Here is a 17,851-nt window from a genome sequence, read left to right on the forward strand (position 1 = left end):
GTTTGGCACTGTGCAGGGAGAGGTTTGAGAGGACGGTTATCCACCTGGGATCCGAGTTTCATGATGCGAGAAACAGATCCATTTTCTTATGGGTAAAACACACTTGTGAATCTTTTATAAGCTTTCAGTATCTCTTCTTTCCCTATTGTATGATTTACACGCTGCATAGTGAGCTTGTCTTTTCACTTCAATCTGAAATTCAAAGGTTTCCAGAGTCTTATGTGGATAAGATTTAGAGAAAACAGAGTGGCAGCAGAAAGACAATCCTCTATTGTCAATACGGAGTTCCGAAGTGGAACAGTGTGGACTTCTCTCTGTTGGGTTGCGAAAACCTGCAGTGTTTTCATGCTTTATCTTTTTTCACCTCCAAGAGTCCCTGCCTTGGGCGAATAAAAAATAAATAAAGATATAAATAAATAACCACAATCAGAAATACTGTAGATGTGCACAAAGAATGAATGCTTGACTCAAAGAATGAGCAACAAGGAATTTTATGTGCACCATGCTGTATGGTCTGATAGAGAATGTGGGTAGACAAAACACTGTAGATCGGAAATATTGTAGATTCTTTACGTAACACTCGGCATGATTTATATCGATTTTTCCCAGCTTAGAATTGACCATTCAAAAAAAAGAAAGAAAACAATTTAATCATTCAGAAGCAATAGCTTAATAACAACAAGCATTTCTATCATTTTAGGTTAAAGGACTGTTCTGGACAGTAATAATATCATTTGTACAGTTGTGAACTGATTGTCATCAGTGTCAATTGCAAATGCTTAATGGAAAGGTGGACTTTTAGGTGATCCACATGTACCAGCATTAAAGAAAATGATCTACATGACACCCAGTATCATTAATAAATATGTACTTTATACTAGGCTAATTTTAGTCACACGTATAATGATACACTTCTTTTTATATTAATGAACTCGAAACATACTCCATTTACCTTGGCACACATCTGAGACGTCCTGTAAGTCCTGAGAGAATGTGAGATTGGAGGAAGGGCTTCATGGTCATGTCAGTTAAAAATAGAAAATTTATACCACCTACACAAATAATTTCCTGTTAATATAGCACTTGGCTTATCTCCAGTTTTATTAGGGAGAAAAAAAAGGCATATTTTGGCATATTTTACTGCTATCTTGTATTAGTAAACGTCAGTGGACATAGTGGCAGTGTAATATTGTGCAGTGACAATTACATCTTTATATCACACAACTCTACATAGCAAAACCTCTCTGTTCCATTTTATGTCCTTAATGTGAACAAAAGATCATCATTCAAGTCATGCTTGGCTCTTATTATTATATTTTATTTTGTTTTTCCTATCCTAAACTACAATCAAGTGGGGAAATGCAATCTGCCCTCCGTCTAATTGATGCAATTACATATAAGTGTAACATTCTGCAAAGTAATAATACAGACATGTCACACACACCATCTATTTTCCTCTGAATCCTTCACACCTGTTTTCATCATGCCACTAGCACTTACTCATTGACTTCCTGTCTGTTTCCACATCATGAAAGCTTCCAAACTATCCACTGACTTATTTATAAAAGAGTTTCACATATCTGACTGGCACTTATCAGACCTGCCTTTGACTGGCAGGTGTTGACTTCCCCTGGATTTCCTGGCTGTCCTTGGAGTGGAAGAATCATCCTCAAGTCTCATTTTCTTCGGATTCATTTTAAATAGCTTCCAGCAAAGCATAGCCAAGACTTCATGATTTTTAATTTGCCTGGGGAATTTTTTTTTTGCATGCCAGCTCTCTGACCTGTATTGAAGATCAAGTATATATTTTCCCCACACTATTTTACAGTTTCTCAGTCAGTGCTCACTCAAGAGTGACTGTTTATAGTGATGGTTTCTCGAATTGTCATAATCAGATCAGTTAGGATGTTTGCTATTATAACACTGCTGTTGACTCTCTCTCACTCTCTTTCTCTACACCTTACAGATATACATCACTCCAAGATTGTTTTGGTGCCAAGTTGCTCTGGTCACATTTGCAAAAACATGCTGCTGATGGCTGAACCCATGAATTAAGGCATGTTTTCAAACTTGCTTATAATTCATGACTAGACTTTTGCAGTGCCACAGTGCTTGAAAACGAATCCATTTGATGGAGGGTAATTTAATCTGTGCATAAACTTGGCTATGATTTGATTTGTTCAATTAATACGCTACAATGCTTTTATCTAAGACTGACCATGTCTTAAATTAATCGATCAGGACTGCCGTGTTTGAGGGTGTTTGTTCCCTCAGCATTTATAAGAAGGTAATTTACAGCATGGAGGTGTGTCTAATTTCACTTAAGAGAAACAGAAGGAGAAAGTTTGTGGTATATCAATGTCTTTATGTATAACAGAACCTACATGGCAAGTACCTCAGCCTTGCATTTTCAAATCACACAGTAGTAGGTGTATATTGGGGAACGTGTGTGTGTGTGTGTACGTGAGAGAGAGAAAGAGAAAGATAGGACCAAGATAGAAGAAAGCCTTGTACACACGTACGTGCCTTCTGTTAATCTGTTCAACAGAATCACCTTAATACATACAAAAATATGATAAGAAGGAACAGCGCTACTCGCGGATGAGTCACAGTCGACATTCTTACTTTTGGCAATTTTAGAAACCCTCTCGTTCCTTTTTTTAAAGTATATCGTCAATGACATTTATCTTGAGGCTCTGAATTCATTCCTAGCAGACTCACGGTGCATCCTCACCTCCAGCACTTCACAGCTCTGCATCTCTGCTTTCATTCGCCTCCACTTTGCATCTTTTTCTCTTTTTCCTCACTCTTTCTTACTGGCTCCCGGTCTTCTATTTTTCTGTCCTAAAAAAAAAAATATCACAGCCTAAAGGCTGTGTAATAAATGATAACTGTATTATCTCTGTATTCAGAGGAACATTTTGGTTTGTCTATTGACTGCTATGCACACAGAGAAAAATGCATGTGAGTGCCACTGTTTGGTGTATATTGTATATAACACATGGCTCCACATGTCCAGGCATTAAATAATACTTTAATTCTCTGATCATTTGCTGATTAATTTAAAATGTTAGCAAACCAAAAAGGGTTTTTTTGGTAATAAAGAAAGCACTGTTAAAATGTTAAAAGCTCAAGGAGAACAAATTGCAGCTTTCGCTAATATGAAGAGAAGACATTCTCACATGGATTCATGGATTCGTCTCTGAATGAGTAGGGGAAAATGAGTTACAGAAATACGCGAGTGCACCCAATTTTATACATGTCAACAGAGTTGCACCCATCCATAATTAATAGGAGCAGATTAATACATGGTCAAATTCCTCATAATACAGTTTCGTTTGTTCACCTACTGATGTGTAAATGTGCAAAAAAATGGCAGTGTCCCTGTAGTTCAGAGTGAGATGTGAATCATGTTCACTGACTGACACATTTGCCAAGAGGTAGCTCTTAACTCACTTAGATGCATGAACATATTGAGTTTTACCTCACTGGGTTCAATTCAGTCACTTATGATTTAAGATTTAGTTGGAGTACATTTGTCTTTGTAAATCATTATAGTCCCTGTGACTTTACCTTGCAATAACTCTGGCTTGTCCCTGCAGACCTTACTCAGCTCCAGAAGGTCTCTAGCTCTTTTCAAGTGCTAGGGTTAGTTCCCACACTATTATTTATATATATATATATATATATATATATATACATACATACACCATTTCATACCAAGATAACCAATATGAAGTGAAATCTACACTACATCTGATTAAAGGTTTAAAATGAAATTCAGATGAAACTCAGTCATCTGGACAGGATTATTTGAGTCACATCCTTGCAGTGTACCTACGTGCAGGGATGGAAATTGGGATGCAGTATGAGTGGAAACTTGTCGTCTCCACTCGACATGTGCCAGTATGGAGGCGTATTCTCAGAGCAAAAGGAGCCTACACATACTGTAGTCGTGTGTTCAGAGCACCAACAGTGCCTGAATTTCTGACTATGTAACTTAATTTTGCTGGAAGTACCTATGGACTAACGAGTTTTATGACAGAATGCAGAAAAAGCGTAATGTTTTGCATGCACGTGTTAGCAGTCCGTTTCGTCACCATTTTAAAATCAGCCTGCTAGTTCCTCTGGTTCCTACTGTAAATGCTCTTTACACATCACAGCATGTATGTACATCAGCAGTGGCACAAAGGCAGCCTGGGTTGCTGTTTAGTTGTGCAAAACCGTCAGTAAAGTATCAGGTCTAAATAATAACCCGTTTGTTGAGGCTTCTCCACTGCAGAGGAGATGAAGTGCTTTAGTGCTTGTCTGAGTGCCAAGTTTTATGACTAGTTGGGTTAGTTAAACCACCTGCTTCACCACAAGACAGGCAGCCTCTGAACTGTGATTGCAGTTTGGGTTTGAGTATAATTTTCATTGCTTTCATAGGAAGAATGCTGCCTGTTGTAAAAATGTCTTTCTCAACCAGTAGGCAGCACAGGTATGCTTCAAATAAATCAAATCAGTGGAATGGCTAACACACACACACACACACACATGTTCAAGCATGTGAATCAACAATGTTTACAACCCATATTGTCCATTATCCATTCCCTGCTCTTTCTCCTTCTGCCAGAGAGTGCTATTCTGGCAGTGCATTTTGTAAGATCTAAAAATTCAGATGGTAATGCTATTGAATCCAAATTCCAGAAAGCAAAATGTCCAGATGCTATTCCTTTTCATTCATATAAGACTGATAAAATAGACTTGCTTGTGGAAAAATGTGGAAAAGAGCAAACGTGCAGTAGTGATTTTCTTTGGTCTTTAAAGCAAATGAGACAATGAATTATACATTTAGTCAGCAGGCCAGAAGCATTAATGTTGTTGTGTTGTGCTTAATGAGGAGCTGAAAGTTATCCATTCCCTGCTCTTTCTTTTTCATCTTATTCTCACTCTCTTATGCCTCTCTTCTTCTCTCCTTCTTATGTCTGTGTCTGTTGCTATCAGGCTGCAAGGAAAAGGATATAAACCATTTGGGAAATATTTCTGTATTTGTGGATTCTAAAATGTGATATAACCTTTATCTATTTCTTTATAATGTACATGAGCATTTTACTTAGCCATATTTTATGAACAGTCAGTTCAAACAATTCAGGTCCCAGATAAAAAAAAAAAAAATGGAGTAATGAGTTCTGAAAAAGAAAGCAGATAAAGTCAATATCTCTCTCACACAGTCTCACACTCACACACGCACACACACCCATTGATTCACATAAAAAACTGAATCCAAGGTTCTGGATGTAGCGGAGAGAGGATAAAAGCTAGATGATTAAAGCAGTTTCCTTAGTGACTCATGTCCAATGCAGTAGGATGTACAGTGTGGATGTGTCCAACCTTCATAACTTAACAGCGATATGGTGAGTTTAGAAGCTGTAGGCTACCACTGGCTTTAAAGTTCACTGAGTCACCTAAACCTGTGGGTCCTCAGAATATGCTGTGAAATGGAAAAGAGGCAGTTTACAGTCCTTGAATACCCAGCTCTGCAGATTTTAAACCTCATTTAATACGCCTGACTCAGCTGATTATCAAGGTCTTTATACGCTGAAAGTTTGCTAGATGAAGGGGAAAAAACAAATCTCTGTATCACTGTGGACAGCCACATGACTCTAGCCCTGCTGTATTAGTGAAATAGTCTCAAACTCTGCTTTTCTCCCTTGTTAATGCTCTATCAACTATTTACATTACCCAATTCACTAATTCCACAGAATATGTAGACTCTGTCTTAGTGAACCTTAAGTCCATAAACCTGATTTGTCATTCTAGGGGCAACACCAATTCAATTTGTTTTACTGTACTGATTCTCTGTACGTTTTGAGACGCTTTCCCTCAGTCCAAGCCAAACAGACCCGAAAACCAAATAAAGTGTTTCAGCTCTGCTTCATTGCCCCAGCTGCCGGGGCTGTTGCACTGTTTTGCACGCTTGTTTCACTGTTAGATCCTGAGGTCTGACTATGTTTGCTTGCAGCCTAATAATATGTTAAACATCCGTTTGATAGCTTAGTCAGAGAAAAAAAACGTTATGATGTAAACAACAAAATAATGTAGTGATTACAGCAGTGTAAATCTCATGAGGCTAATGCAAATGAAATCTTTATCTGATTGAATAATGCATGTAATTATCTTTTAAATAGACGAATAAACTTTTCATAAAAACAATTCTGTACCAAAAAGTTACAAAACTGAACAAACTGAAAATTGCATTCTGATGTGATTCGCATCCACCTGATACTTCAGAGCAGAATGTTGCAGAATACAAATTCCTCCACTCGCCTTCTGTCCAATTATGACATTTGGAGGATATTTTGCCAACACTGGCATCATCTTTAGACTTGATAAACCTGCGTAAACCTTTGTGTACATGCAACACTGATAGGACATTTGCTTATGGTGACAGGGGCGTGGTCATACACCGTTTGTAAATGGAGGGAGGAGCAAGTTATTCCAGGGGTAAGAGTGCACATGTGCATAATTAATGTGTCTCTTTTTGCTAAGTGTTTGTGCATTGCAAGAGAAGAGAGAGAAAGGAGAGAGCACATGGAACCAGCTAGGCGGCAAAGAAGCAGAAGCATCTGCATTTGTGTGTGTGTTTTGTTTTTTTTTTTCCTTTTTTTTCTTTTTGTGTTGTTTCCTGAACAAGATGTTGAAAAGTGCCCCAGTACACAGGTAGAGAATATAAAGACAAAAGTCAAGTCACGCTCTCTGTGTCCCACATCCTGTGTCCTATTGTTCAACACACTACCTCATGGTTCTACACACTTGTAATGACAATGTTTGTTTGGCTAAATATGGTGATGAATTATATGTGAATTTCACTTGTACTTGTACATTTGAATCACAGTAGATGAAACCAGTTAAATTATATCTGTTTTTAAAACACACACACGCACACAACTGGAGGAAACCCAGAGGAAACCTATGCAGGAATGCAGACAAGGTGTAAGGAGGCAATGCTACCCACCTTATGACTCCCTATGAGATGTTTCAGCAATCTTTGCACGTAAATACAGTTTAAAATATTACACTGCAGTATTTCACTACAGGAAATGGAGCAGTGTACTTTTGGTTTCAGGCTGTTATGCAGGATCAGAAAGAGAGAGAAGTGATGTGTTGCTGTCTTGGAGAGGTAGCAGCAGGGGTTTGGAGGTAATGTGTCTCATGTTACAAGCAGTTATACTCCCATCCAACAGAAAGAGAAAGAGAGACAGTGTAAAGGAGTTAGATAGACAGAAAAAGAAAGGATGTGACAAGGAGAGGGACAGAAAGTAAGAAGGAGATGGTAACAAAGGGACAAAAGGAGATGGGAAGGAAAGGGAGGGGGGGGTAAAGGAAGCTATACAGCCTATATCTCTTGACCTTACATCTGTACTCAGCTTTGACAAGAGTGTATGGACACGTGTAGGTGGACCGGCGTGGGATTTTGTATCAGTACTGTGTGTGTGAGAGAATGTGTGTGACCTTGTACTAAAGGCACAAAGAAGAGACAGGATGAGTAATGACAAAAGTATGAGTAATGCCATATCTCTCTCTCTCTCTCTCTCTCACACACACATACACACACATTTTTCATAATTTTCTAAAATTTGCCACAGAAGCCCATCTCCATGTCTGGCACACAGTCTAGCACAATTTGGAATTTTTTTCTGCTGGACTCTGCCACTCCATACTGACCAAAATCCTGCTCTCCTATTTTGCAAACGGACACATTCACTTATACCTGAAACACCATATGCATGGACAAAAAAAGTTTTGCCATATAGTTTTTTATGTAGCATTAAATGCTTACATCTGTTAGTCATGTATGATGTGATAAATTGTTCATACGTGAAATTCCCATATAGCACAAACTGTTTGTGATTTACATAATAAAACAATTATTTTTTGTTGGACAAAGCATGAATTGTGCAACATGGGTGTTTAAAGATGTTTTTAAAATTAGCATGCGAACATGCTACAGGCAACCAAATCTGCAAACAATTTTAGTGCCAATTTCCATTTATCTTGTTTCTACGTCAGATGCTGTAGAAGACTGAAACTACAGGGAGCCACATTGTTTCTATGATGATTACACGCTCACATTACATAAAAACATTGGTCTATAGTAATTGATTGCAATGTCTGTCAGACAGCCTCTTGACATGTATAGGTGCAAAGAACATAAAAGAAAGATGGCTGTATGATAGTGGTATTTTTTTTCTCAAATGCTTTATCCGACATCACTCGATAACTTTGGTGGAAGGTCTAGGCATACATGCACACACACACACAAAGAAGAAGAATAGAATAGTGCTATGTAAGCATATTTTGGTATAAACGTATATTTACACAAACACACAGAGCTATCCATCTTCCTCAAAAGCATTTGTCAGACTTCAGGGTCCCCCGAAGGTAAGGAGCTGCAAGCATAAATGAGATATTTGGGTTTAATCGTCCGTTTTTCTCCATTTAGCCTGAATGTTGCTTTCGATACCCCCCTCCCTCTCTCTTTCTCATGCCAAAAACCTCTGGGAATTGTGTGTGTGTGTGTGCATGCATTTATTTGTTTTCATAAAATACATATGTATACCATTACTGCACAGAATGAGGAAAAATGAATTAGCTGCTTCATTACTCGTAGCAGCAGCAGGACATGCACCTTCCACCCCTTAGTGACTCTTTATGACCATGTCTTTATGTGTGTTTGTCTCATTTGGTATTTCTTATACCAGACAACAAGCAGATTCCAATTACTATGTTTTAGTAACTAAGAATTTTGTGTGTATGTGTGTTCTAGTGGGTACAGTGAGAATGTTGCCATATCTCTGGAGATTGTGCAGTAGGGGTGTGTGTGAGAGAGAGAGAGACAGAGAGAGAAATAACCCTGTTTCCAAGCACAGGTGTTAAAGTTAATGAGGGTTTCTCTTCCCTCAGGTGTGTTTTAGATCATCTTACCATCTCGTGGCCTGAAGGACACCCAGTGGCATGAAGGGCACAGAGTCTCTTGATTTAATATTTTGTGTGTGTGTGTGTTTACAGGTCTTTGGGGACTATTATCACTTTCAGCACAGGCACGTTGTGAAGAGGTCTCTGTCTGGTCACCATGGTGTTCATGCCCGTTTGCTCTCCGAACCACAGGTACACACATACATGCGCACAAAATATACATATAGAGTACAGAGGAGAGAGAAAGAAAAGAGGATTAATGACTGAAGAACAGATGAAGCTTAAAAGTGTTGGATGAGAACAGGCAGATAGAGAGCACACATTCAGAATTAATAGCAAGGGAGTTTCTACAGTGTGTGTGTGTGTGTGCACATGCTTGCATGCATACTCTAGAGATAAGCTATCGGTGCTTACAGGCAGGAAAAGAGGCGCATATTTGCCCCTCAGGGCCCGGACACCCATAGATTTCTCCGAGATGATCACCTTATCTATATAGCTCTCTGAGGACACCGTTGCTGGTTGCTAATAACTGATAGCACCACTGCTCGCCTTAAAACACCAAAAGCTCAAACACCCTCTACCTTCTCTTCATCTGACTTCAAAGATTATCGACCATTGCAGCCAGCACTTTCATTCATTAAGGTTTTCATAAAAACATAATAAAGAATATCGCGTATCCTTGGGGCATTGTATCCCCCACTTTGAAATAGTGAAATGTCCCACTACCGCTTATTCCTCTTATACAAAAAACACTTTCCTCAAGCTGTTTGTTTATGCTTTACATGCTTATGTAGCATGAACCAAACTCCCCATCCACTGGTATAAACACTCCCACTCACAGACTGAACGCAACTTATAATTGCACATTTTTGTCATCCCAGCAGCTGAATACTCAACAGAAAGTAAGAAAGTACTATAATTTGATCTCAAACGACTCTGAATAATGCACAGTATTTGCTCCCTTGACAAAACATTCATAGTATTTGGGTAGCACCTCATTTGTTCTCTCAACTCTGCTGCCACCGCAAAAACGCTTAATGAATTCTCATGAGCCAGATAAAGTACAGCAAGTGAAGCTTGCCCAAGTTGGATAACGTCCAATTATAGGCATGTTTGGATACAAATACACACAAAGGTGTTAATCTATAGATATGTCACATATCATTTATTTGATATTCAGATTCTGTGCCAACCGACTGAAACAGCAAGATAGCATTTCCAACTGTGGCCATAGTATCAGTTTGCTTCTGCAAATTTTGTTCTCCGCCATTACCACAATGTCCACCAATTAAAAAAAAAAAGAGCTCATTATGATGCGAAATCAGCACATGAAAAATGACCCATTCATCACAAGGGAAAAGTGACAAAAGGGAAAACTCTGGAAAAGCTGAATTATGATGTTTCTGCTCCTCCCAGACATATTGTAGATAGAATAGGAAAGCGCGTTCAGCTGTGTGTGTAAGTAAAATATGCTTTTAAGGTCTTTCAGATATGGGAACACACATGCACATATTTCCAAAGGCATCAGAGTTTTATTAATGAGGGACATTTTTAAACGAAATCCTTAAATAAAGGTCACCCACAGCGGATATTTAATGCTACCCCCCCACCACCACCACCACCACCACCAAAAGCCAAAGTGTGTGTGGTGACTAGGAGTATGTCTATCATCTCAAGAAACCTATGGTACCAGCAAGCAGAATCTAATTTCCATAGAAAGTTGAAATGAGGTTAAAGCCTATGCTTTCTCTTGAGAAAAGTGGATAAAAGTCAAAGCAGCTAAAAATATATCAAAGCAAGTGTGACCTGACCTTGTTCCCCATCTGCTCACTTTGGGATAAATGTAGTGCCTAGTAGCTGAAATATGTATATACAGCCTGGAATGATGACTAAGGAAAAAGAATGTGTGCGTGTCTGTCTGTCTGTCCGTCAGTCATTGTAGGTCTGTGTGTGTGTGTGTGTGTGTGTGTGAGAGAGAGAGAGAGAGAGAGAGAGAGAGAAATATTGCTATGCAGCAGTACTTAACCTTAACACACATTGACTTCATAATATATTAACAGCCTTCCCCATGAGATTACTGCTTCTTTTTTGTGAGTGTGTGTGTGCATGTGTGCATTCAGTATAGATGTTTTCATATTCATACTTTCATACAGATGGAAGGAACAGTAGGGAAATCATAAAAGTAGTGGTACAGTTTGTGAATAGGACTGGTACAGTTTGTGAATCCACCTTGCATATTTTCAGTCTTAGTAGCTAGGGATGTGCCTTCTGCCTAATTTTAATATAAGAGGTTTACTGTTAGCAGAAGGGGAAAAAGACAGTCATCTTTAATGTGGCATAGTAGAGTATTATCAATTCAACTTTTCTCCTGTCAGTGGAGCCACCTGTTCCTGTGTTTCACAGATGTAATTAAATAGCAAATGCACAACTTTACTGAATGTCAGCTTACTGCTTTAGCCTGTAGCTCTCTTGTATCAGTGCACACTCTGACATGAATTAAAATTTTTGTTGGTGAAAATGCTAACTTGCCGAGAACGTGGGAGTAAATATCTCACCAGATTAATTAACATTGGGCGATCACAGTGACAACACATATCAATCTGTCATTACAGACATTTGCATATAATATTTACTAAACCAGGGAATACAACAGAAATAAAAAGCTCCATGCATGAGCAGCAGTCTGTGTAAATTTTAAAATGTTGCTGAGCAGATGGGGCATGCCATGTGCACGGTCACTTCCGGTGTAATATTGGCTTAATTGGCAAATTCGTACTACATGATCTGTGTCCCTTGTATTTTTGAGACTTTAAAAGTAGTTGCACTAAACATTACTGGAAGTGTATTATCTCTCTTTGTCATCCATTACCTTGGGAAAAACAAAGGTAAAAAAAAAAAAAAAGATGCTTTCAACACAAAAGAAACAGATGGTTGTTGTCCTGCACAAATCAGAATATAAAAATACGTAAGATTCCCATGTGTGAATCATTTCCAAGGAACTGGCCCAATGAGCATGCTGTCCCCTGCACAGTGAGGAGAATGGTGAAGGAGCCTAAGGATGCAGTTTACAGAACTGTTAACATGTTGTGGTAAGGGTAAAAACAAACTGTTTCATCAGTGCATAAAATGATCATTAATACAGTACTTTTGATGCTGTTTTTGTCACTGTTTTATTCAGCGGCTTTTTATGAAGGTGTATTGCACTGTGAAGTGCCAGAGTATTTCAGCCTCAACCCTGGTTGCCTTTGTCTTTTTGTCTTGTGTTAGATCTTTCAGCAAGAGGATGAGCAAAACATGCTTTCAAATTGTTAAAGAAAAATCACTGTTTTATTGTGAAATGTGTTTAATCCTAAGAGTTTAATCTTTAAATTTTCAGCTTGAAAGAGTAGACCTGGATCCCTCTAAGGTTCCCTCTGCCTTGTTAGACATAACATGAAGAACCTGCCAATAATTTTGAAACTGAAGTGTGATCAGTGTCAAACATAAGGGTTGAAGATTATCACTGTTTATATCCATAACTGTATCAGAAACACAATCAGATACACAGATAAACTCGTGATCTTTGCAGAACCATTTGTTTGTTAGAAATTGAGTAATCAAGCACATAGACATTGGTGTCAGGCTGACTTTAGAGTAAGTCAAATGTATGCCCCACTACATCTTCAAATTCCTTTCTTTCCTTCATTATGCACATTGTTTACTTTCACTCAGACTTTTTAAACACTGGTCCAAATGAAATTACACACACACACAAACACACAAACACATCCTTAAATTATCCCTTTTCTAAGATAAAGACACCAGCAACTCAATTTAACCTACCATTTGCATAGTGGTAGTTGGTGTGCTGCCTCCACTGACTAATAAATTACTACTTCCAAGTCAGTATTACACCATGTAATTATGCAGCTAAAGTATATGTAATTATGAAAGCATGGGTCTTTGTCTAGTCTGCCTTTTAATACTTGGGCAGAGCTTATAGGAAATCACATTTCTGTGATTCATGTATAGTTTTGTGTATACTGCATTGCATAAGTATTCATTCCCTTAAAAAAATACTTGTAGTAGTGTTACTAATGTGTTTGGGTAAAATTTCTGGAACTGGTTAGAAAAAGTGATCTTCCAAACTTTTAGCATCTTGCAGAGACCAGTGCATCAAATGCATTACTGAAAAATAGAAGCATATTAGAGATTCATATCGAAAAATGTTTCTGGCTTCATGAGACCAAACCAAACCTAAAGGCCTAGCACAAAGTGCTATATTTACCAAAAACTCTATATGTATGTGTTATGGTGTTGGCATCATGTTGTGGAAATTTGAAGTTGTTTCAAGAAGGACTGGGGAACTTGTAAAAGTTAAGGGAAACAGGATAATGTCTTTAATCATACTGGCAATGCTGCACTGGAGTGGTTAATATTGCCCAGTCAAAAGCCCTCACCTTAATCAGATCTGTGCAAGACTAGAAAACTGCTGTCAACCAATGTTCTTTATATAATCTGACACAACTTTTGATTTTTGCTCATTTTGTCAAGAGGAATGAGCAAAAACATCTGGATGTGCAAAACTGATATATGAGGCATTTGGCAGAAGGTGATTCTGCAAAATATTGACCTGAGGGTGAATACTTATGCAATCAACAAATGTATCCTTTTTGTTTAATTAAACTTTGTCATATATGTATATAAAATATACACAAATATATATTTTGCATATTCTATCATATTGTGTACATCAAATACTAAAAATCCCAATTATGTCTATATTTTTGTAATAACACTACAAAATATGGAAAATATCAGAGAAGAAGCAAGGAATGTGTGAAGAAGAGAGAAACCTGGGAACATGGAGCAAAAGCAAGACACATGACCGAGAAAAGGCCAAGAAAGATAAAGCACGTTGGAAAAGGAAAAGCACTGAGACTTCATGTCTCCTCGCTCTTTGACCTTGAGCGGAATCTCAGATTAAAGAGCAGCAGGACTGGGAAATGTGTCCTGCTGGAGATAGTTGTGGTTCTTAATGTTTGTTGTGTGTTTGTAGATGTAGAAGGGCCTGTGTCTACTTTGAAAGACATCCCCTCTGCTAGTTTAAAATCTCTCGTTAACACTAATGGTGTCTCTGCTACCCACAGGACTCTTATTTAGTGGAAAGTTCCCAGAGCAGAAGCATGATGGAGACTTGGTCAAACTAGTCACACACACACACACACAATAAGGCTGTCAGATTAAATCAAGTGTGTCAAATGAGTTTGAACTCTTCTGCAGAAAGAGGGCATTTAAGATTCTAATTTAATGGTCTGAAGGGAATTATATGCTTGAGATGAAAATGCAGAGGTTAAGGAAAGTATAGGTTTCAAAGCACTGCAGGTGTATACTGTGTGAATGTGTTAGTGTGTGTTGGTTTCAAAGCACTGCAGGTTTGGTATTTGAACTTTTCGGTGTGTGTGTGTACCTTTGATCTCTTTTTAGGTGTTTTGGGCAGAACAGCAGGTTACCAAGAGGAGGAGGAAGAGGGATATTTACAGCGAGCTGACAGACCCAAAGTTCCCCCAGCAGTGGTACCTAGTAAGTGGATGAGCTTTACTCAGGAGTCTGCTGTTCAGTCATCTGCAATCAGTCAGTGCTAATGAATCCTTTTTTAAATTGCTTGTCGCACAAATTAACAAGACTGCCAATTGCTTTTGTTTTGGCATTTGCAATTGACACACTCCTAGTGGTTTGTCTGTATTTTAATTGAATTTGTCAATGGAACATTACCATCTGCCTTAATCTCATTTTGCATTTAAACAAGCTCCTCCAATCACAGTTTGATTGGTATAATTTAGTCATATTCACTCCTTCCAAATACAACGAGTGAATGGAGAGGTAGAGACTGTCAACTACCTTTAACACTGTATTATTTAAAAGAATCCATGATTGAAAGATGCTCATTGTTAATAAGCAATTAGATGATTAACAGGCAACCCTACAGAGAGGACTAGAGTAAATTGAATGGCAGGATACAGATCCTGTACAAGAAGTATGACTTATTAAAATAGTTCAGCTCTTTCAGCCCAAATCAATTTGCATTCAAAAACATATGCAGAGCTGCTTTTAAAGATGCTGTGTGGTGATAATCGAATGAGTGCTTTTGTGGGAGATTTATATCCACAGAGCAGAGCAGCCCATTTCAGTTATGGAAGTTGGCTGCTTTGCAGTGCTTTATATAAGACAAAAAGAGGCCAGTTATCTAAAATCATGTCAGCAGTTGTCTCTCTATTGTAGATGCACCCAGTCCTGTATGGTTTTCATTAAAAAAATTGATTTGGCGGTGCTATTAAAACAGATTTTCACCATTGATAAAAAGAGAGGACAAAAGGAAGAAGAAGAGAGAGAGTGGAAATATTGTTGAAAGTTCATGTTAGGTTTCAATGAAAAAGACAGACAGAAAGAAAGCTGAAAGAAGCTTGGGGTCTCCAGTCAGGTTTGTCATGTATTTGCATGTGTGTATATGGCTGACTCAGTACACTGTTTCCCCAGTTGAGTATGTGCATATGCTTTCCTGCACCAGAGTGGCTCTCCCTGCTGACACCTGCTGTGTGGGGAAATGGGCTACAGCAACTCAGTGTGTGTCTTCTGGCACTTTAAAAATTTCTATTTCTGTTGTTATTTGTCACTTTGCTGTACTGCATTTCAACCAAGTGCTGCCGGTGCTTTGTGTCTGTGTGTGCATGTTTAAGAAAGGTTATGACAGTTTAAGACACTGCAGAATTTCCTTACTACTTCTGTGTCACTGATTTACTGCTACCAGTTTTAGTTCAAAACACGGCATAAAGAATAATGACACACGACACATTGACATTTGTAAGAGCTGTTTTAATCACAAAAAGTCGAATGTGCATGAACTATTTCAGACACAATATTAAATTTGATTATATTCACATTAGCTCTTGCTTTAAAAACAAGTAATGATGATGCATTTTTTCCGGCCAAATAATGGACAATTGTGCAATACTGCACCAGAACATGGTAGAGCATGATGTAGAAAATCACACGCAATCCATTTAAAACAGTCACTTAACCAACATCACAAATGTCTTAATTTGATGCACACTACTGAACTTACTGCTCATACTTTATGTTCATTATGTAGGCCCATTTCTGTCACTGAGATTTAATTTTCCCTCTGGACTTGTATTTGGTTGAGATATGATCCTGTGTGCTTCCCCAGAGAGAAGCAATGTTTTACAGTTTAATCTTTCACGTTGAGTATATTGAGTATCCAGTCTTTATTCTCGCCAGTCTGATATGAAGTCTGAAGTCTACTATTAATTTGGCAGTACAACCCGAGTCGGCAAGACCTGCATGTGAAAGAAGCCTGGGCTCAGGGCTTCACGGGGAGGGGAGTCGTCATTACCATCCTGGATGATGGCATCGAGAAAGATCACCCAGACCTGGTACAGAATTATGTGAGTATTTTCCTCACATCTCAGAAGTCTCTAAGTCAGTATAGGCCCTTAAAAAGTTAGTGCAGACACTTAAATGGTAAAAAAAAGAAAAAAAAAAAAACTTTGTCATAAAGGAAACTGTTTCTCTAGGAAGACATTTCTGTGCTTTTTAGCCAGTCTTTCTTTAGATTCCTACGTTTTGGGGTTATATCCATGATATGACAAGATAGCTGTCTTGTAATGAGAACTACAGCATTCCTATTCAGTGGATTGCGCCTTTCTCCTCAGGATCCAGATGCAAGTTATGATGTGAATGACCGAGATTCTGACCCACAGCCCAGATACACACAACTGAATGACAACAGGTACGGCTGACTTCACTTTTCCCTCCCCATCTTGCAGTGGGAGTATATTTGTGAAGGTTGCAAAGCCAAACATATTGCACACAATATGACGCCATGCACTATCATCTGACACAAAAAATGTGTAAATCAACTGCATTTCTGGTTGGCATGTGAAACCACAAAGGCCTGGACATTTTTTTCAGTATGTGACTGTTTTATAGTCTGTGAAAACCAGAAAGCACCTCTATTAATATGCTGCCATCAAACATTCATGAAAAATTCAGATGGAAATTTTACAGCCCTGATGTAGACACATGCTGTTACCTTCCCCGAGGAGAGAATGTCCTTTCCTGTGTTTACCCCACTTTTTACCTCACATAATTTTGTCTAACTGTTTCCGTTTTCCCTCACTCACTCCTTCCTCCAAGCTGTGAGGGTCAGTGACCTGTAGCTACCACCACTCTCTGTGTCTCTCTGTCTCTCTCGCGCTTAAACTGTATCCTCAACCCTCTTTCTCCAGCATTTCGTTTGACCTGCTGAGATACCCGCATATTGTCCATGAACCTATAATGCTGTTATGTTTCAAAACAATTTCTGCTAGGCTTCAAGATCTTATCCATTCTAACATCAAAGATTCTGTCTCTCTCCTTACAAATATGATTGGATTCCTTGCTCTCCCTTTTCCCTTTGACAGTTTTTTCCCCTCATCTTTGATTTTTCTCTCTAGGATGTCCTCTCTCCATGTCTCTGAGCAAATCCATTGAGGTTAAATTAGCAGTGCTGAAGATTTTTTGTTGTTTACAGTCACACTCTTTATATTTTTCATTCTCATAGAACAGCTAAATTAAAAACTACTCATTAAACTGTGATATAAGCTGGTGGACCCTGGGGAACAAGCCTCTCTCAGTGCTTAGCCCAGCCATAAGTTTGTGTCAGGCCCAGACCCTGACAGAAATGTAGGGGGGATTTGCCTCAAGTCCCAAGCTTTCTGGGCTGTCTGCCAAAGCTGCTTTTCAGGCATTGCCACACTCTTTTTATTCTTATTTTAAATTCAACACTGGATCGAAGCAGAAAAGAAGCCAAGCGAGCCTATAATGAGTTTGTTAAAAAAAACACTCCCATGAT

The 17,851-nt window shown here is 38.5% G+C and overlaps 1 protein-coding gene across 2 annotated transcripts in view; it reads left to right on the forward strand.

Moving 5' to 3' along the window:
* The window catches only part of furinb (furin (paired basic amino acid cleaving enzyme) b), a 74,886-nt gene that overhangs the window by 31,853 nt on the left and 25,182 nt on the right, over positions 1 to 17,851 (forward strand). For both annotated transcript variants that reach the window (XM_058408350.1, XM_058408351.1), the window contains 4 exons: positions 9,052 to 9,150; positions 14,425 to 14,520; positions 16,275 to 16,403; positions 16,671 to 16,747. In XM_058408350.1, coding sequence (XP_058264333.1) covers positions 9,052 to 9,150; positions 14,425 to 14,520; positions 16,275 to 16,403; positions 16,671 to 16,747 — 401 coding nt within the window. The remainder of the gene's footprint in view (positions 1 to 9,051; positions 9,151 to 14,424; positions 14,521 to 16,274; positions 16,404 to 16,670; positions 16,748 to 17,851) is intronic.

The sequence above is a fragment of the Hemibagrus wyckioides genome, linkage group LG14 (assembly GCF_019097595.1).
Source record: "Hemibagrus wyckioides isolate EC202008001 linkage group LG14, SWU_Hwy_1.0, whole genome shotgun sequence".
Lineage (NCBI taxonomy): Eukaryota > Metazoa > Chordata > Actinopteri > Siluriformes > Bagridae > Hemibagrus > Hemibagrus wyckioides.